The sequence below is a fragment of the Onychomys torridus genome, chromosome 16 (assembly GCF_903995425.1).
Source record: "Onychomys torridus chromosome 16, mOncTor1.1, whole genome shotgun sequence".
In the NCBI taxonomy this organism is placed as follows: Eukaryota; Metazoa; Chordata; class Mammalia; order Rodentia; family Cricetidae; genus Onychomys; species Onychomys torridus.
This window is the reverse complement of record NC_050458.1, coordinates 2,837,744-2,859,870: the sequence shown is the minus strand read 5'-3', so window position 1 is coordinate 2,859,870 and position 22,127 is coordinate 2,837,744. Positions and strand designations below refer to the sequence as shown.

At 39.8% G+C, this 22,127-nt stretch overlaps 1 protein-coding gene across 6 annotated transcripts in view; it reads right to left on the bottom strand.

Moving 5' to 3' along the window:
• The window catches only part of Vps13b (vacuolar protein sorting 13 homolog B), a 553,125-nt gene that overhangs the window by 523,203 nt on the left and 7,795 nt on the right, over nt 1-22,127 (bottom strand). For all 6 annotated transcript variants that reach the window (XM_036207944.1, XM_036207941.1, XM_036207943.1 and 3 more), the window contains exon 3: nt 19,784-19,927. In XM_036207944.1, coding sequence (XP_036063837.1) covers nt 19,784-19,927 — 144 coding nt within the window. The remainder of the gene's footprint in view (nt 1-19,783; nt 19,928-22,127) is intronic.

The window sequence follows — 22,127 nt, the reverse complement described above, 5'->3', positions numbered from 1 at the left end:
TTCCCTTAACTGAGTTTCAGTAAGAGAAGAGGCTGAGAGAAAAGAAAGCAGAGTCAGTTAAAAACAGGCAGAGCAGCAGAGTGTATGAGGGCACTTCTGTAATGACTGTGCTTGGAGGCAGACAGGAGGGTCTGAGCTCAAGTTGAGCCTGGGCTGTATGCTAAGTTCCAAGCCAGCCACAGTCACTCAGTGAGACTAAGACTCACAAGTCAATAAGCAATCAATAAAGAGACTGAACAAGTCTAGAGACTCAGGGAAAAAGCAAACTATAAATATTTCTAGAGCCAGGCAGTGGTGGTGGTGCACACCTTTAATCCCAGCACTCTGGAGGCAGAGGCAGGAGGATCTCTGTAAGTTCAAGGCCAGCCTGGTCTACAAAGCAAGTACCAGGAAAGGCACAAAGCTACATAAAGAAACCTTGTCTCAAATAAAAAAAATTTCTAGAAATATACACAACTTCCCATAATCTTAAACACCATGTTTTAAACATATGGATAAGTAAAAGCAAGAAGATGTGTTCATCATCTGGCCAACATAATAAGATAAAAAAAAATACAAGAGGAACTAGATAAGCATGCAGACAAAACATCACAAGCGTCTAGTAACCATGCATAACTCTAGAGGCTAGCGGAGGAGTTAGCACTGGTTTGCCGTCTGAAGGCTCTGGGATGGACCCTCAGCACAAACATCAATCAATAACACCAATGCGAGACGGGTTTAGTATGAAAGTAGAAAAAGACGTGTCTCAGGTCAATTTTCAATCAAGCACAGAATTACTCTCAACAGTATTATTGAAGCCAACTTATCCACTAAAAACTTTAAATAATTTAAGTAAAATCAGAAACATCAAATTATATATAATACTATTAGCAGGTTTTTTTAAAGTACAAATTTTTTAGATGATAATGATGCATTTCATCTTTTTTTCAAATGAAGGGGACTTTGGCTCCTAAAGAAGAGCTATAGGGGAAAAGCAAAAGCATAGTATTTACTGTGCTCTTGTTTGAATGAATGAGAAGTCCCTGTTCAGTACTTACAGTTCTCTATGCTTACTCTAGACTATGCAGATATATTCATAACATTTACTGTGCTCTTGTTTGAATGAATGAGGAGTCCCTGTTCAGTACTTACAGTTCTCTATGCTTACTCTAGACTATGCAGATATATTCATAACATTTACTGTGCTCTTGTTTGAATGAATGAGGAGTCCCTGTTCAGTACTTACAGTTCTCTATGCTTACTCTAGACTATGCAGCTATATTCAGATATTTTAAACACTGGTAAAGAAAAGGTCTCAATACCTTTAACTTTTATAAGAAAACATGCATACTTATGTAATAAAGACAAAAAATTAAATATATCACTTTTCGAGAGACCTTATTTTCCAACAGTTTAAACTTCATCTCACTTGACTATAAGAAAAGGATAATATTAACTTACTGGGTTTTCTTAAAGGTGTATCTACTCTTACTGGGTTTCCCCTGGTACATATGAAAATCCTCTATTAATAGGAAGCAGCGCATAAAGAAAACCCTAAGAACATTTTCCCCTCCTGAATTAGTATTGCCAATGCTATAGTAATTTTATTTACAGGAAAAATAGCATTTCTTTCCCACAAACAAATGTGACTTGGAAATTAAGTAACCTTTTTATTAAAAAGAAGCTGTGTCCAGCGAGATGGCTCAGAGTTAAAGCACTTGCTGTCAAGCCTGAGGACCCGAGTTCAGTGCCCAGACCCAACATGATGAGAGAAGAGAAGTGACTTCCTTAAGTTGTTCTCTAACAATCACACAAACACCATGACATGAATGCACCCAACACACACACACACACACACACACACACACACACACACACACACACACACACACATGTCCATGAACAATAACTGAAGCAGGGTAAGGAGACAGCTGAGTGAGTAAACTGTCTGCCGTGCAAGCATCAGGACCTGAGTTTGAATCCCTAAAACCCACATATACCCAGGCACTGTAGCACACATCTGTAATTCTAGTGGGAGGTGGAGACTGGAAAATCACCAAAGCTTAAAGGCAGACAGCCTAGCATGTGCGTTAGCAAACAAAAGAAAACAAATTTTGCCTCAAAGAAGGTGGGAGGTGAGGACTGATACCTTCATTGTCCTTTGGCTTCTACATGCACATCATAGTATGTACACAAACACACACATGTCACACCCAAAAACTAAATGGATAAGTAGATAAATAGAAGACCTGTAGAGTAGAAGAAACCGGAATCTGATTGCTAATCTTGTCAATTTGATGGGATCTAGAATCACCATGGAAACAACTCTGGCAAATCTATGAGGATGTTTCAGGATTGGGTTAACTGAAGTGGGAATACACATTGGTTCTACAGTTGCAGGGATGTGGTGAAGGAGGGAAAAGAAGACAGCAGCTGAGCACAAACATTCATTGCTCTCTGCTTCTGACTGCAGATGCACTAGGCCCAGCCTCTGGTTCTGCCTCCCTGTCCTCTTCGCCATGACTGACGGTATTCTCTGGAGATGGAAACCTTCCTTCCTTAAGCCGCTCCTATCAAGTATCTTGTTACAGCAATGAAGCAAATACCTAATACAGATACAATGTTTTTCTTTTATAAACATATTTACAATGAAATTTAATTTGGACAATTTTTTGAGTAACATTAAAAATAACTACTAATAACAGATTTGTGCTAGACATGGTAGCACATGCCTGTAATCCCAGCACTGGGTAGACCACAGCAGGAAGTACAGGAGTTAAAGGTCATCCTCAGCTACATAGTCAAGAGTTTGAGGTCAGCCTAAGCAACATCAGACCCTGTATCAAAAACAAATTATAATTATGCCATATCAAAACTCCAAGTATCATTATTTGAAGCGTTAATCTAATCTTTATCAATAAAAAAACAGGAGTCAGATATTAGGGTAAGAACCTAAAAGATCAGAGTCGCCTCCTACCTCTACCATCCCTCTCTCCAAAAGGGCTGAGATCCTCTCTCCATCACACCTTACTACTTCCTGTCTCCTCTATGTCTACAGCCATCCAAACCTCTATAGTTAATTTAAGTCAGCGAGTGGTTAGCTCTGCCCTCTGACTCCAAGCAAGCTTTATTTGTCTGGACACAATCAAAATATCATACAATTATTCTTGCTCTTTTGAGTTATTTTTTTAGTAAAATAGGTTACCTGAACATAAGCACTGCAGAACCATGAAAGTTCACTGAATTTTTACCAAGGAACTAACAGGTGGGTAGTATAAACTACATGGAGATGCTGGGGGAAAAGGAGTTATTCCATGTCCTAGAGACTTCATGACCCTAACAAAAATGACATGCCATTTAAAACATGAATTGTTTATTTAGGAATTTTCCATTTAGTATTTCCATACCACAACTGGCCACTGACAGGACTGACAGAAAGAAAAACAAGAAATAAAGGAGAATGACTGTACAACTCAATCCAAAAGGAAAAGGAAAAGAAAAAAAAGAACAGTCAAATGGAACATGAAAGACATTAACTTAAACCTAGCCATATTTTAAAAGTACAAGAAATATAAAAAACCTGAAACACTCCAATTAACAGACAGAACTGGTCAGATTAGTAAAGCCCAACCCCAGGGTCTGGAGTGATGGCTCAGTAGTTACACACACTGGCTGCTCTTTCTGAGGACACAGGCTCAATTCCAGCACCCATATGGTGGCTCGCACCCATATGGTGGCTCACACCCATATGGTGGCTCGCACGCACCTGTAACTCTAATTCTAGGGGACCGGACCTCATGCCCTCTCTGGCTCTATGAACAGGCAAAACACACATAAAATAATTTTTAAATAAAAAAATAAATTTTTAAATAAAAAAAAACTTTAAGTCTACTGAAACAAAACTCAGTTGAGATACAAAGGCTCAATATAATTTCTAATAACTAAAAAGAAAGTCATGACCAAAACAAGAAAGTTCAGACAGCAAGATGGCTCAGTGGGCTAAGGCACCTGCCACCAAACATGAGCACCTAGATTCAATTCCCAGGAATCACTAGCTGGAAGAGAACCAACGCCCACAAGTTGTCCTCTGATTGTTCTATGTGTGCTGCACACACGGACACACACACACACACACACACACACACACACACACACACAGAGGCCATAGCTATTTTTAAAATGAATACAGTTAAGGAAGAAAATAACAGGCATCTAATCATCAGATCTAACTCAAGAAATTATTGCATACTGAATTTGTGGAGCAAACAGAAACAAACAGATGGAAGTTGCAATCTATGGCTTTGCTATCTTTAATGGAAAGTAACAATTAGAATGGCAAAAATGAGCAGCAAAGAGAAAATCTGCAACCAGCAGGCCATGAAGTCTCAAACTACATTTCCTTTTCTGGGAGCACTTAGGCATATAAATTACAGTGCTCACAGCACTGGACACTGTAATTAAGGTCACATTGGTCCCTGTTACAATCCCAATGTTCACTCATTCTTAACACTCCTAACAGAACCCTCATGAAACTACAGTCTTCCTAGATTCTAGCCAAGTATCTCTTCTTCATTAAAAATCTATAAAAGAATAAAAATAAATATATACCTTTTCCAGATCAAAAAGGATAAGCAAGTACAACAGAAGTCCATAGACTTCAATCTACAGCAACAGTGACAACTTCCTCAGTAAGTAAAGGATGACTGTGTGGAAACATGTAAGCCAACTCTGAGAGTCAAGCAACATCAATTTCAGGCTCATTTGTAACCTGAGAGAGACAAGTCAGATTGTATGGAGTTTGTGGTTGTTGCTGCTATTGTTGCTATTGTTGTTGTATATACTTTTAAAATCACATCTTTACAGTAAAGTGGTACATTCCAAAGAGATAAATTAAAGTCTTCCTTCCACTATTTCTAGACTCCAGACACAGGTAAACATTCAGAAAACCATTTCTTCTACTCCCAAATTCTTAGACTTTTTCAAACTATGTTGTATGCTCTATTTATACTTTTACCCACCCAAAAGTTATCTACTTTGGTATTTTATTTTTAGATATTCTAATCATTTCAGCAGCTAACCTAAAAATTGATCTGATAATCCTAAAACTAATATTTTAGTCACTGATCTATTGCTATGAAAATACATAGACAACTCAGCAGCCACCTAAGTACACATCCAGGGCTTTGGGCTGGCACACCCCAACATCTACCCATTCTATGACCTGCTGGAGTTTGTGAAGGGACTGGTCCTGCAGAACCATGGCTGCATGGTTTACATGACTCAGGGCAACAGCAGGATGTCCAGGGAGTTTCCATGGGGGTCCAGTATTGATGGCATGCTGGAGGCCAGAGGCCTTGAACCTGGCCAACAACATATTACCTGGCCAACAACATATTACACAATGAACATTTGCAAGGAAAGCTGTTTCGACAAAAGGGTATACTGCATGATACACAGCAGCTCCCAATGCCATTAAGAGGAATGAAGAGGCAATGGAAAGGCAAAGATGGGGAAGTTAAGTGTTTCTTTTTTAATTAATTAAAATTTAACTCATGTAAAATTGAACTCAGGTCCTCACGCTTGACAGCAAGTGCTTAATTAGTTAAGTAAGCATTTAACTGTAGAAGTGCTAACAGTTTAGAGGGTTAATCCATTATCATCATGGTGGGAACATGGTGGCACTAATGGGGCTGGAACAATAGCTGAGAGCTACATACTGATCCTCAGGAAGAGAGAATAACACTGGGCCTAGTAAGAGCTTTTGAAACCTCAAAGCCCACCTCTAGTGACACACTTCCTCCAACAAGGCCACACCTCCTAATGGTGCACTCTATATGGGGGCCATTTTCTTTCAAACCACTACATTCTACTCCCTGGTCCCATAGGCTTGTAACCATATCATAATGCAAAATGCATTTAGTCCAACTTCAAAAATGCCCATAGTCTATCATAGTATCAGCACTGTTTAAACGTCCAAAGTTCAAAGCCTCTTCTGAGATTCATGCAATATCTTAACTATAATCCCCTATAAAATCAAAATCAAAAAACAGATCACATACTTCCAACAGATATACTTTACTATTCCAAAGCATAGGGAAGGGAGCACAGCAAAGAAATACTGGACCAAACTAAGACCAAAAATCAGCTGGGCAAACTCCAAACTCTGCATCTCCATGTCTGATGTCAAAGTGCTGCTCAGATCTCCAGCTCCTTTCAGCTTTGTTAAGTGTAACACACTTCTTTCTCTTGGGCTGGTTCCACTCCATCAGCTTTCCTCAGCAGGTATCCTACGGCTCTGGCATCTACAACATCTTGGGGTCTCCAAGACAATCCAGGCTTCACCTTCACAGCTTCACAGAATGGCCTCTCTAGGCCTCCATTCAGAGACAACCCTGACACAGGCCTGGCCTCAGCGGCTGTCCTTAGTTGCAGAGGCAAATTCCATAGTCCCATTCTTCTACTCTTGACTCCAGAACCATGTAGCCTAAGATGCCAAGTTCTGCTGCTTGCTGGGACTAGAATATACCCCTACATTCAATTACATCTTCACCAGCTCTGTGTGTCCTTCACTGCATCAGCTTGGCTGTCCTGGAACTTGGTCTGTAGACCAGGCTGGCCTCAAACTCAGAGATCCCTCTCCCTCTGCCTCTGCCTCTGCCTCAGGAGTGTTGGGATTAAAGAGGTATACCACCATACCAGGCTCTGAGCTTTTCTTTAATCCCTTTTCAAAAACTGGAAGCTTAGCTGAGTGAGATCTTGCCCTGAGATCACCACAGCCTTTATTCCATTTCTTTTTCTTTTTTCTTTTCTTTTTTCTTTTTGATTCTTTGGGAATTTCACATCATGCACCCCAATCCCACCCATCTCCCAGACCCTCTGCATCCACCCCTCACCCTTGTAGTGTCCCTCCCAAAGGAAAACTAAAAGAGAAATAATAAAATAAAGATAAAAAAGAAGAAATGATTAAAAATAAAAAGTAAAAAACAAGAATATCAATTTCAGGGCTGGAGAGATGGCTCAGCCATTAAAGGTTAGGCTCACAACCAAAAATATAAGAATATCAATTTCAATTAAAAAAAAAAAAACAAGCAAACAAAAACAAAAAAAAAAAAAAAAAAGGAAACACTTAGCTCCTCCATCTTTGCCTCTCTATCACCTCTTCATTTGTCTTAGTGGCCTTGGGAGTTGCTGTGTATCATGCAGTTTCCTTGCAAATGTTCATTGTGTAATACGTTGTTGGCCAGATTCAAGGCCTCTGGCCTCCAGCACGCCATCAACACTGGACCCCCATGGAAACTCCCTGGACATCCTGCTGTTGCCCTGAGTCATGTAAACATGCAGCCATGGTTCTGCAGGACCAGTCCCTTCACAAACTCCAGCAGGTCACAGAATGGGTAGATGTTGGGGTGTGCCAGCTCAAAGCCCTGGATGTGTACTTGGGTAGCTGCTGAATTGGTCAGTGTGGTTCCCTGGACCACTCCCCTTGGATAAGAGGTGGAGCCAGCTCCAGAACACCCATGTTGAGAGGTGGGACTATCTTTCCCAAGTATGGGGGGTGGGGGAGACCAGCTCTCATGTTGGGGCAGAGCCAGCTTTCCTGTGCTGGGGTCATTGGTCCCAGAGCCAGTGAGGGGTAGGACCACTCAGTGAGGTCCTTGGACTTCAACTTATGGTTTAAAACATGGTTTGCATGGGCCCCTGTGATTAACATGGGCAACAGACATCAACACAGACCCCAGCTGCCACATGATCACCGACCCAAATGTGGCCAGCAGCAGCAGCTTGGGCCTGTATGTCAAATGGCCCTGGGAAACAGCTTAGGCCTCTCAGATCAGCAGCTGCATGGTTCCTGTGGTCCCTGGACTCCAATATGGTCCCAGGTGGAGGTAGAGATCACAAGCAGTCACAAGGCTCCATGGCAACATAAGCCACAGTCCTCAACACATATCTGGCTGAAGTAGGGCCATGGACCCAGAGATGGCCTCCAGGCACAGCACGGACCCAGACATCAACATGGCCCGGGTGGGAGCACAGGCCACCTGATTTGCACAGTCCCAACAGCAGCATGATCCTAGGGCACCAACATGGCCACAGGTGTCAACCCCAGGCATCTGCACTGCCTTCGGTGGTAACCTGAGCCATGGACACAGATGCAGACCTTGTCTGAGGAGGGGCCATGGACCCAGGTGTGGCCCTTGGCAGGCAGCATCAGGCTCGGACAATGCCATGGGAAGCAGCACAGGCCTCTCAGGTCAGCCTGGCCCCAGCAGCTGCATATTCCTCAAACCTCAACATGGCCACAGGTGGAAACCTGGAAGCCGGGCATCCTTGTGGCCATTGGTGGGAACAAAGGCCATGTACATCAAGACAGACCCCAGCTACAATAGCACTGTGGACCCAGACATGGTCCTTAACAGCCTCTAGGGCCTGGGTGTCACCATGGCAAAGGGTAGCACCCCAGACCTCATGCATCTACACAGCCTTCAACGATACCAGGAGCCATGGATCAGCACAGACCCTAGCTGCAGTGGGACCAAGGACCCAGACATGGCCACAGGCTGCAGCCAGGGACCGAATGCCATGATGGCCCCAGGTGGCAGTGCAGTCCAGTCCACCCCCATCTGTATGGCCCCTATAGCAGCATGACCCTCAGGCACTGATATGGTCTTTAGTGTTGGCCTATATTCTGGGCATCTACACAGCTTTCAGTGGTAACAGGAGCCACTGACATTAATAGAGACCCTGGCTGCAATAGGGCCATAGATCCAGACATGGCCCCTGGAGGCAGCAGCTCGGGCCTGGTGGGCACCCTGGCCACGGGTGGCAGTACAGTCCACTCAGATTGGAAAGGCTACAACCACAGCACCTCCCTCAGTGGCAAACATGGCACAGGTGGCAGCCTATAACCCAGACATTCATGTGGCCTTTGGTGGTGACATGGGTCATGGACATCAGCATAGACCCCAGCTACAACAGGGCCATGGACCCAGACATAGTCAGCAGCAGCAGCCCAGGCCCTGATGCCACCACGGTCACAAGTGGCAGCACAGGCCATTCACATCGGCATGACACCAGCTGTAGGGTGGCCATTGAACATCAGCACAGACCCAGGTGGGGGCTCAGAACCTGGGCACCCACCCCAATCATCAAGGGCAAGAGGCACTTTGGATATCAATGCAAACCCTGACTCCTTCATTCCATTTCTTTTTTTTGTTTGTTTGCTTTGGTTTGGTTTTTTGTTTGTTTGTTTGTTTTCATTTGTTTGTTTGGTTTTGTTTTTCGAGACAGGGTTTCTCTGTGTAGCTTTGCACCTTTCCTGGAACTCACTCTGTAGCCCAGGCTGGCCTCGAACTCACAGAGATCTTCCTGGCTCTGCTCCCGAGTGCTGGATTAAAGGCATGTGCCACCTGCAGTAGGGTAAGATTTTGAGCTGCAATATCAGTGATTCCATTTCTTAATCTGTTTATCTCCTTTAACACAGGATTTAGCTCCATTCCACTTCCTGGTGCTCCTTTTCTCCTCAAATTGTACATTTTGTATTTTTCCCCCCGCTTAGCTTGCTCCTTTTCATTATAAATCTTCATTCGAATTAACACTAATAACCACAGGACAGAGTCAATACTAGGCTGTTTTGAGATTTCCTCTGCCAATGAAATGAATCGAAAATGCTTTGCCTTAATCTCAAGCAAACTTTTTGAACAAGGGCAATAAGCAGCCACATTCTTCACCAAAATATCACAAGACTAGTCTCTAGGCCACAAACTAACATTCTCCTCTGAAACCTCTTGAGCCACACCTCCACAGTTCAAATCACCTTCAGCAGCACTGTTTTCCATGTTCCTACCAGGATGGCCCACTAAGCAGCACTTAAAGCTTTCAACTGCTTTCCTAATCCAAACTTCAAGTCCAAATTCCTCGAACACAAAAGCATAGTCAGGCCTATCACAGCAATACCCTAGTCCCTGGTACCAATTTCTGTCTGTTAGGGTTTCTATTGCTGTGAAGACACACCATGACCATGGCAACACTTATAAAAGAAAACATTTAATTGTGGCTGACTTACAGTTTCAGAGGTTTAGTCCATCATCATCATCATCATGACAGAGAACATGGCAGCATGCAGGCAGGCATGGTGTTAAAGGTGGCTGACAATTCTACATCTTGAGCTGCAGGCAGCAGGAATTGAACTCTACTACACTGGGTGAAGCTTGAGCATAGGAGGCTTCAAACCCACACCCACAGTAACACACTTCCTCCAACAAGACCATACCTACTCCAACAAGCCACACTCTATGGGGGCCATTTTCTTTCAAACCACAAGTTGCTTATCAACTTAAACTGAATGGCAATGAATAGGCAAGTACATAATGCCACTATGCATTTAAAAGTGGAATAGAGGCCAGCCTTTAATCCCAGCACTCAGGAGACAGAAGAAAAGATCTGTGGAGTTCAAGGCCAGCCTGGTCTACATAGGCCATCCAGGGCTACAAAGTGAAACCATTTCTCAAAAAGAAGAAAGAAAAGAAAGAAGGAATGGAAACAGGGAGGGAGGGAAACAGAGAGGGAGGGAGGGAGGGAAAGAGGGAAGGAGGGAAACAAAAAAGTCATAATATGTATATTTTACTCAAAGACATTTTATAAAGATATGCAAATGGCCAAAAAGGACATAAAAGATGTTCAGCATCATTAGTTACTATAAAAATACAAATCAAAAACATGCAATATCACTTACTCTCTTGGATGGCTGTTGTGAAATAAAAGGAAAATAACTGGTTCCGTGGAAATAAACAAACAGCAACAAACTCTTGAATATTAAAAGTGAGAACATAAAATGGTAGGGTTATTTTGGAAAACAATTTGGCAAGTCATCCAAACGCTAAGCAGAGAACTACCATATGGACCCAGAAGTGCTTCCCAGGGGATATATCCAAGAGACTTTCTTCAGAAGCTCATACATAAATCTTGTAATCCCATCACTCATCATAATACCAAAAGTGAAAATAACTCATGTCTATATCCATGAAAAACAGATACATTGTTTTGTATGTATGTAATGCAATGTTATTCAGCCATGAAAATGAATTGTTGATTTACTCTATATTAGGTAATATTCTATTGCAGTGACAACACATCATGACCAAGGCAACTGTAAAAGGATGAGTTTAATTGGGCTTATAGTTTCAAAGGTCCACGACCACCGTGGAGGAAAACATGGAAGCAAGCACGTGGGCATGGCAAGAGGTTTTTGAAGCCTCAAAGCCCATCCCTTAACACACCTCTTCCAACAAGACCACATCTCCCAATCCTTCCCAAATAAGTCTACCAACTGGGGAACAGTATTCAAACATATGAGAGCCATTCTCATATAAACTACCACGTACTCTATAAATTAAATAAACATCTTGCTAAGCAAAAGATGCTAAATACAAATGTCAGATATTGTATTATTTTATGTAACATTCTAGAATATACAAACCCAGCGAGAGAGAACAGATTAAAACAAGCATCAACAGAGTATCTTAATGAGGTGATGAAAAAGTTTTGAAACTAAACAGTACTGGTAATTGCAAAATATCGTGAATACAATTACCTTTATACAAAATAAAATACCACTATCTATTAAGTTGTACATTTTTAAATGGTTGGTTGTATATTAATTTCACCTTTCATTTTTGTGCTTCTTGGAAGAGTTGTGTGGAGCTGTATGGAAAAGAAATAAGCACTTTAACAATGACAGCGATGTGCCAATTATGCAGATAAAAGATGCAAGTGAAAGATAATAATGAGGAAAGGCACAGAGAGGGATCTGCAACAAAGGGAAGAGAATAATAAGATAAATAGCAATGCCACAGACTAGTTCAAAGAGAACAGAAATAAAGATTATGGAGTTAAGGCCAAAGAATTGTGTTGCTACAGTATTTCATAATGATAATGCTGGTCAATGAAATGACCCAAGATGAACAACAAAGAAAAAAAAAAGATTGTGAAACAAAGTTTTCTACCAGGGTGAGAGACACCCCACAAACTAACACCTAGTAGCAACAACAACAACAAAAGTGTAAAAGAAGCTGGCTAGCAGAGATCAGTTGGTAAAATGCTTGTTCCCCACCAAGAACAAGAGCTTGAGTTCAGATCCCCGCATTCATGTAAAAAAAAAAAAAAAAAAGCTGAGGACTATTGTGCCATATTGCCTGTAATTCCAGTGCCAGAGAACAGAGGAAAGAAGATCTATGTAACTTACTGGCCAGTCTTGTCAAATCAGTGCATCACAAATGGGTTCACTTTTGTTGATACTTCCATTTACCTTCTTGCAGAAAACATCAAAATTAAGTACTTGTTCATTCCAGTTACAATACATGACGGCCTGAAGTTTTCAAGCAGCAAGTATGTGGCTAGTGTCTGGACAGGATCCACCTAAAAATATTCCTCCAACTACATGATAATACAACGAATTTTTATGAAGTTTGTTAACAAGTGTGCAGCTTTTGGAGCTCTTTATTTTTTATTTTATTTTATTTTTTTTGAGTTGAGGATTGAACCCAACCCGAGCTCTTTCTTATACATGCCAAAAAGACTGAGCTGATCAAAGAAGGCAAGGGCTCCTTTCTCCAAAGGCAGTAAAGATGCTTGCCATGGAATATATAAAATTCTTGCTTCTCAGTCTTCAAATAAAAGAGGCTACAGACAGAAACCAGACTGTGTTATCTACATTATATCAAGGTCATCACTGGCCGATGCTAGAAGAAAAGAGAAAACCAACAGAGTACTGTGGGAGACCAGCTCCCAATTTTTTCCCCTAGAGTACTCTTGAGGAGTGAGAGATAAGAGATTTAGATAGAAATATAGAGGGGAAAGAGAGACACAGGATAGCCTCATGGGGGCCTGGATCCTTAACCACCAGCCCCTCTGTCACATCTAAAGGGCTTTTTAAAGGAATGCCAAGGGGTGGAGCAAAAGACCTCCCCCAAGCACAGCTAAATGCAGACCATTCCAAACATCTGGTAACCATGCATGTGGTCAATACATCCCCTTATGCAGCCCTGCTGGGTAAAGCAACCTCAGATCTCACTAGGAAACCTCTGTGGCCTCCCACAGGTCCCTCCTCTTAATTTTTTAAAGAACCCCTCAGGCCCCTCAGATAGACTAGGTCTATCTTAGGTTGTCCTCCTTGATTATTTCTTCCATTACCCGTCATGGAGATATGTTTTCCATCAGGTATACTTTGGCTTAGGTTGGAAGCTATCAAGAAGAAAGCTGCCCATCTCTGACCACCAGCCTCTGGCAGGAGGGAGTATAGAGCTTAACTCAACTCTGACTCAGGAGCTTACAAGTAGTTTGAACAACCCAGCGATCCCTAGGCTGCCACACCCCCTAGTAGAGGAGTAGAGGATGACAACCAAGATGGAATGTTCTTTTCTGAATAAGTCTTATGTCTATAAAAGACTTAGCTGTGCCAAGCCCTTTTTTAAATCAATTAACTCTTTATGCAAACCACATCAAATAAACTGCATCAAATTTAAAGATTCCCTTAACTTAACCAAACTCTCATTCATTAATATCACCATAATTCTGGTATGAACATTACTATACATATTTACAACTAGCATGACTATTTAATATATGTATTTACACTTCTTACAAACTTACATTAAACATTTACACTTACATTCAACATTTACACTTTTCACAGACTCACATTCAACATATACTCATTTATACTTCTTACAAATTTATATTCAAAGGAAACTCTATAGAACTATTTTTACAAACTTATATTCATAAAGAAACTATATTACAAACATTAGCACATACCTAGAAGAGATCTCTTAGAAGAACTATTTACCAAACTTATATTCAAGAGAAAACTATTATCAAACATCTAGAAAGAATCTCTTAACAGAACTAACTTAAATTCAAAATCAAACTTTATTAGCAAACAACTAGAAGAGATTTCTTAACTAAAGTATTAACAAGACAGAAAGTACACAAATCATTTCTAAAGCTCAGAGCTTAGAGTCATCTTTGATAACATTCTGAAAGTTTTCTTGAGAGTTTTAAGTCAGAGATTAGTTCATCTAAGCTTGACTGAGAGTAAATCTTCTTAATTTTTTAAAGCTGCTTTTTAAGATTACCGTGAGTGCTTTTAATGATGCCAGTGTCTCTCTCTTGTATCTTAAGCATAACTCAATCCTGTAAATTTTTTTTGTACCCGAAGCAATTTCCCAATGTAAAGACCATTTTCCCTTGTTTTCTAAAAGATTTCAAAGTAGCTTGTTGACAAACAGTATTAGCACTTCAATAATCTCCTTAGAGCCAAACTGTTCACCTGTTCTTACTTCTCGGGAGGTAAGACTAAGAATTTGGAGCTGGGGGAAAAAGAAAAAAAAAAAAAAAAACAAAACAAAACAGTTTTTGGGCTATATCACCATTTTGAGCTGAAAGACTAATTTCCCATACTGCCTTTCTCTTTATTGTCCCGTGGTTACAAATGACATTACAGACTACATTTCCCAAGATGCCTTTCAGATACACCACACTTCCATTTCCATTTACACATTTTGTTTTCATGCTTTTGCTTTTACCATGGGAGATTTGAGTCAAGTTTTTGTTCTTTTACCACGGGAGATTCTCCTTGAGTTGGCAATGATAGATATATTTCTTTCACCTGACATTATCCCCAGAGCAGGGTCGCGCCCACCCAATCGAACACATTTGGACAGGCGTTTTGGTGACAAAAGCAAAAACCTCTCAGGGTTTGCTCTTCCACCTTACCAGGTCAGTGAAAGGAAAAGAAAGTACCTAAAATAAAGTCTTTTCAGCTTTTTCAGAGAGATTTTTGGGAACAAAGCCTGCACTTTTCCCCCCATGCCAGCAGACCCTCCATGCCTCTTTTGTGGCTTTTACTTTGGGGGAGACCATCCCTGCTCCACTTTCTGCCTGCACTTTCTGGCTAGGCTCCAGCCATAGGGGACTCTGGCTGCTGTTTTTCTAATACTGGCTGGAAGGAGAGACAGGATTAGCAAAGAGGATGTGCCCTGTTCCAAGAGGTTTTTTGTTTTTTCTTAGAACAATTACAGGTGATTTTCCCATACTTAGATGTTGTTTCCAAGTGAGTGCTCTTACAGAAAGAGAAAAAAAAATCTGAGAAAGAAGAGGTATGAAAAGCTTTTAGTTTTTTAGAGAAAGATTACTAAGATTTTCCTAAGGCTTCTCCTCTCCATGGCTTCATGGCCAAACAGAAACTAATTCTGATGGTACAATGTTTTCATACAGTGGGAGCATCAGTGGAGTGAAAGATTTATTTCATCCACATCCACCTCAGGAAAATTCTTTCCTCTACCTCTCAGGGCTTGATTCTAAGATGTCTCCAGGCCAAGAGCTTCCATGGAATCTTTCTGCCCGTTTTTTGTTTTTGTTTTTTGTCTTTGTCTTCATCTTTGATAGATTTTTCTGATTCTTCCCCAGGATTTTGCATTCACAGCCCCATAGCTAGAAAATCAAGGACATAGTTTCTCTGTCTTTTGGCTTATTTTATTCTAAATTTCCTCTTAAACTATATTCCTAACTCAATAATTCTATATTCTACCTTACTCTAAATTTCTTCCTACACTATATTACTATATTCTACTTTATATTTTTCCTTAATTTTTATAGATAGAAATAAAGAGACAGAGACAGAGAGAGAGAAACCTAGATAGAGAAATATATGCTGCTGCCTCACTTTCCAACTTTATCATTCCACCGCCTAATTCCTGAGAATGAAATACCATCACCGTTATCAATTCCTTATCGGCATGCCTTACATCCACCAAGCCCCCAAAACCTCTTTCACCAAGTCCCTGGGTCCCGTTCCTGGCACCATTTGTCGGGGAAGCACCCCCACCTTTTCCCTCTGAGTACTCTTTAGGAGTAAGAGATAAGAGATTTAGATAGAAATACAGAGAGGAGAAAGAGACAGACAGAAACACAGGATAGCCACGGGAAGGCCTGGATCCTTACTCACCAGCCCCTCCTGTCTCTTCTAAAGGGCTTTTAAAGGAATGCCAAGGGGTGGAGCAAAAGACCTCCATCCCCTTATGCAGCCCTGCTGGGTAAAGCAAGCTCAGATCTCACTAGGAAACCTCTGTGTGCCCCCACAGAGTATGGCAATTCCAGAGACCTAATCAGAAATTTTAAGCCAATAAGGGATTCTCATAGCATCTAAAAATGCAAGAAAAGATAATGGGAAGAACTTATCCTATATCTCTAAATACTGAGGAGGGTTTATAACTGCATATACTAACCAAAAAAAAAAAAAAAAAAAAAAAATTCAAAGCTTATTAGTTTTTTTGTGATATTTTGAAGCTTTGGCGTAAGTTCAAATGATTTCTTCAGTCTTAATAATAATAAAGTTAATTCAGTCTTAAAAATTATTGCATTTATTAAGTTTAAAGATTTTAAACATGAGTAAGTCTGGTAGCATAAGCCTTTAATCCCAGCACTAAGGAGGCTAAGGCAGGTGGATTTCTATGAGTTCAAGACAAGTATGTTCTATGCAGCAAGTTCCAAGACAGATAGGGTTACATACTTAGACCCTAAAAAAACAAAACAAAAGGATTTTAAACATTTACTTTCTAGGTGGTACAAAAATCAGAATAAGTTTTTAAAATAAATTTCCATTCACTTAAAGTTGAAGAGAACATTTCCAGATTTAATAAAATAAATACATGTATATATACAGATATAGATATATATCTATCTCCATCACAGAATTTAAGTGTGTAGAAAGTCTATTCCTGGGGCTGGAGAGATGGCTCAGAGGTTAAGAGCACTGACTGCTCTTCCAGAGGACCTGAGTTCAATTCCCAGCAACCACATGGTGGCTCACAACCATCTGTAATAAGATCTGGTGCCCTCTTCTGTATACATAATAAAAAATAAATCATTAAAAAAAAAAAAAAAAGAAAGAAAGTCTATTCCTATTTTACAGAACAAGTCCACAAAGGCTGGACAGAAAGAAAGAAAGGGGGAGGGAAAGAAGAAAAAGGAATGTACAGTTACATATAAGCTATTACACTGTTTTAGCTCTTTAGTTTTATGTTCACAGGACTTTATTAGATTACACTGGAGTGTTCATAATGTATCATGAATCAAATTGTTATCTGAAGTCCAAAAAGAGGAAAAAAATAGGTCAAAAGTAACCAGTCAAGAGGATGTGAAGGTAGGACAGTGGCACAGATGCAACTGTCACGGCAAACAGCAAAGAGTTAAACGCATTACTAATGCATTTCTAAATGTCAAAATGATTTTCCGGGACCAGCAATGTAGCCTTCATTTTACCTAACGTAACTTGGTCACCTTAACATCCTGTAATCTTGTAATTACAATGGATTACAAATTCGTGTTAAGGCAGTCAATTATAACCCTGTTGGCCACAGTCCCACTAAATCACTGGAAATCTCTTTCCCTAAGTGGTCTCTGCTAAAAACAGAGTAACTTGAGGGATGCTTTCAGGTCACCACACATCAAGCAATAGACAGGCGTTGGAAAAGTGAGACTGAGTGAACAGTACAAACAAGCTACGCCTTCCTAGCAAAGCAGTTAAAATTCTGTATTTGCACAATAACATCAACTAAGGCTCAGACAGCTCTTAATCATATTTTAGTACTAACTGTTCCATGTGTCCATATGCGTGCCATCCAGCACCTGCTCTCTAACCCTAGCTTCCCAAGACGTCTCTTCTACACAGCTCCATTTGAGTGGAGCTCTTCAGTTGTACTCATACTTGGCATTGTTTTAATTTTATTACCAACTACTAATCAAAACTTAAAACCTGAAAATAGTTTTAAATATCACTGAGATGTCATTTCATTTGTAATGACTTTTGTCAAAATGTAATTCTAATCACTAGCATAAACCTGAATATTACTCTCTAGGGGTGTATAATACTAAATTATTTGTCCAAATGTCAAATGCAATTTTTAAAATTCTTTCTTGCCAAAATTTTAAACATTTATAGAGACTTGTTTTGAGAGTGGTTTACATTTATGACACTTGACCTTTTGCTGTAAATACCCCAAAACTCACATCTCAAATACCGTGCAAGGAGGCAATCTGATCAGCCTACAGTAGCCATCTGCATGGCCCAATATCAGATATTCTAGATTGTACTAAGTCATGTGTTACAAATATGATTCCACAGCCCCTACGCTAATCAGTTGTAATCTGTCTCATTTAAAATGTGTTTTTTATAGGACATCTGGCCTTGGAACTTCTACCTTCCCACTGAAAAAAATACTTAATGTTTGGGTAATTTTCCCTCTTTTAATGTACACCACATAGGTGGTATAACTAAGTCCAGATTTTTTTTTTTTTAAACTTAAATCCAAGTAATAGATGATGGTTAAGAACTACTAATTAAGCCGGGCGGTGGTGGCACATGCCTCCTTTAATCCCAGCACTCGTGAGGCAGAGCCAGGCGGATCTCTGTGAATTCGAGGCCAGCCTGGGCTACCAAGCAAGTTCCAGGAAAGGCACAAAGCAACAGAGAGAAACCCTGTCTCGGAAAAAAAAAAAAAAAAAAAAAAAGAAGTACTAATTACCAAGTAGTATAAGTATAAAAGGAAACTAGGTTGCAATATAACTACAGATTTATAAATAAACCTCAAATACTAAAAGTTCACAAAATAAACTTTTGTGAGAATGTAACAATGGTCTATTTATTTCCAGAGTCACATTATTTAAGTGAAAATGGATAATACAGATTTAGAATGAAGATCACATAAACAAATTTTTAAAAAGTATATTACTCTAACAAAGTATTTACTTCAAATAGAAAATAATTTTTAGCTCATAAACAACCCTAATTTCACAGAAATTAAAAGGTTTTATCTAAGATAAGATAGTGTATCTACTTAAGACACACTAAAACTGTCTTATAGTTCTTATAAAGAACGGCATTTCAATCATACTTGTCAATTCTCGTAAGACTAGAAAGCATCAGGCAATGATGAAGCAAGCACACTGTTAGGGACCAAGATTTTAGGAACCAAACATGAACCATGGAAAGTACTAGCTAGGCCAGAGAATAAGTCATAAGCCCACTGCCCTTCCCCAGAGCAGTAACACCTGTTTACTAACCGGAAGCTCCCAAAGATAAGAACATTCCACAGTCAGGTGCCATGGCAACCGAATGTAAATAGCATTCCACAGTCAGGCAGCCTAGCAACAGAACAAATGGCCCCTGACCAGTCACCTTAGCAGACTTCTTGCAGCTGCACAACCTGCATGTCTCCCACGTTCTGCACGCCTTCCACGTCTCTTCCCCTTCCCTCCTTCCTGCCCCCTCTCCTATGCTATATAAAAGCCTTGCGGAGAGAAATAAATATTGCAGCTTGATCAGAATCTTGTCTTGCTGTCAGTCTCTCGTGTCCCGTCTCTCATTCGCTCCCACAGGTGGGTCGCCCCCGTTGAAACCCCGCTGGCCGGGGCAGCACACCAAAACAGTCCCAGCACAAACATCTACAAAGCAAGATCCCATCTCAGATAACCAATTAAATAAAGATCCAGTGTGCTGAAGATACAGGGAATGAGAACTCTACATGATCCCTAGTAGGGTTATAACTGACTAATCAAAATTTATATAAAAACACCCTTTGGATGCTTTACCAAAATTTAAAGATAGCTTTGTAAATAATTATGTTACTTTAATGGACATGTAGAAAGTAAGTATACAAGATTTATGTGACAGCTGACATACCCAAAAACAAATAAAATTACTGTGGAAAGTAGTTAACAGTAACAGCTAGGCTCAGAAGTTTCTTACCTGGATTCCATCTTTAAGTTTCAAGATGCATTCCATTGTATTGATGGTAATTACCACAGGTTCCGAGCCCAGTTTTGTCCACGGTACATGAATCCTCAGTTCATGAATATGGCCACTTAAAAAGGTGAATGGTAATTTCAGTTCCTTAAAACACAAAATATTAAATAAAAGTTAGTAAATATTTAAAATGTTGTTATTGTCATATATAAGTCCCTTTCTTAAAGGAAAAGAAATTTTTCAAAAAAAATTTTGAGGCATTACTGCTTATCAAAAATTAGAATCAACAGCCCAGCAGTAGCAGCACACACCTTTAATCAGGAAACAGGCAAGTGGATCTCTGTGAGTTCGAAGCCAGTCTGGTCTACAGAATGAGTTCCAAGATAGCCAGAGCTACACACAGAGAAACCCTGTCTCAAAAAACTAAAAATAAATAAATAAAAAAGTTATAGGTAATAATAAACTACAAAAATGTGCTATGGTGATATTTTATTTGTGCTGAAATGTGATTTTATTTGTTAATAAAGTCACCTGGGGGTCAGAGCTAATAACAAGCCATAGCAGAAGTCTGGCAGTGGTAGCACATGCCCTTAATCCTGATCACATGACAGGCAGATCTCTGTGTTCAAGGATACCACTAGCATGAAGACACATACCTTTAATCTCAATACCAACCATAGAGACCTGGAGGTCTGATTAGACGGGCAGTGACGAGGAGGTCAAGTGGTTGGGTTTACAACCAATGAGAAGGTAGAACAGAAAGTCAATAAAAAGACAGATACACAGCAAGTAGCTCTCTTTCTCAAGGGAAGGACAACAGGGGCAGCAAAGGGTAAGAAAGGGTTTTTAGTATCAGCTCTTAGCTACTGCTCTAACCTCTTGGGCTTTTAACTCTGCATTTGGCTCTGTGTTTCTTATTTAATAAGACTGTTACATCTACAATGTGCTACACCAGTTACATTTAAAAAGTTATTTAAACTCTCCAGGTTTCAGTTTCCTAATCTGCCAAACAGGAACAGCCTACCATCTGGGCACATGATACAAGTTTATAAATGCTGGAGAAGCAGCAATCATAGAAGTCAGCAGCAAGACTTGGGCTATCCATGATGGTTTTTTGTTCTCCTAACTCTCACAACATGCCTCCAAACATGTTCCTAAAACAAGCTGAAAAAGAAGCTTCCTTGGAGACACAAGACTGACCTGACGAAACAGAGAATGGATAATCTACTGCGCTGTACCTAATTAAATATTTAACTTAGCTATGATAAGGGTATCAACTTGAAATGCTTCCAATTGCTTTCCACTATTATTAGACAAAGATTTAAAAAATAAACACAAATTTGACCAAAATCACTTAATACTAATCTCACTTCTAGATAAAATTTTTGCAACAAATCAAAGAAACTATATTTGCTGCATTTGTACAATACTGCAGGTACTTGTAAACTTAATAACTATTAAACATCATTTTTTCCCTGCATACTTGTTCCAGTAACATAATAAAAATACATCTAAGTACAGGTAAGTGGTTAAAACCAGTAACTGTGGAACCATCAGACATGGATTCAAATCCTGTCTTTGTCATGTACTAACCCAGTCACACTGGACAAATTTGTCACATCTGCCTTCTTTTCATTATCTTAATGTTTAGATTAGAACAATAGTTTTGAGGATTAACCAATTCATTCATAAAAATGTTTAAACTGTCTTTCTCACACAGAACCCACTCTAAGGATGCTAGCACTAATATTATAATTACTATTATATAAGTGTGGGTCGGATATATGACTACAACCAGAGTTTTTTTTGTTGTTGCTGTTTTGTTTTGTTTTTTACTTAAAACCAAACTACTAGAATTTTGTTGTTACTAACCTTTACTAATAAGTGCATCTCATTATAGTAAGCTTAAAGAGGTAATAATGTCTTCAAATACTCTTCCACTGGCACAAGATGAACTGCTAACCAGTATTTACAACAACACAGTATTACTAAATAACCCTACCCCCTTTACTAACAGTCTTCAATCACAATGAGTGGTTACATTTCCATCTCCTGCACCTCTTGATTGTGCAACAATGTATTTGCAAAATGTCTAGCAAACTTTCAGTCTATGGACACAAATCAATTTTCTCAGAGAAAAAAATACCTCCATTAAATTTAAGAAATTTCAGAATGCTAATTCATCAACTGAGCTACTATCAACATACTAAAACAGGAGCAGATCTACATTAGGGAATGGAATTATAAGCCATACAGGCCATGTCAAAGGTACAAATCAAATTCTATATTTAGTAATCATCTGATTGTCAATAAGATTGTTTACCCACAGTGCTGTGAAAAATCCTTT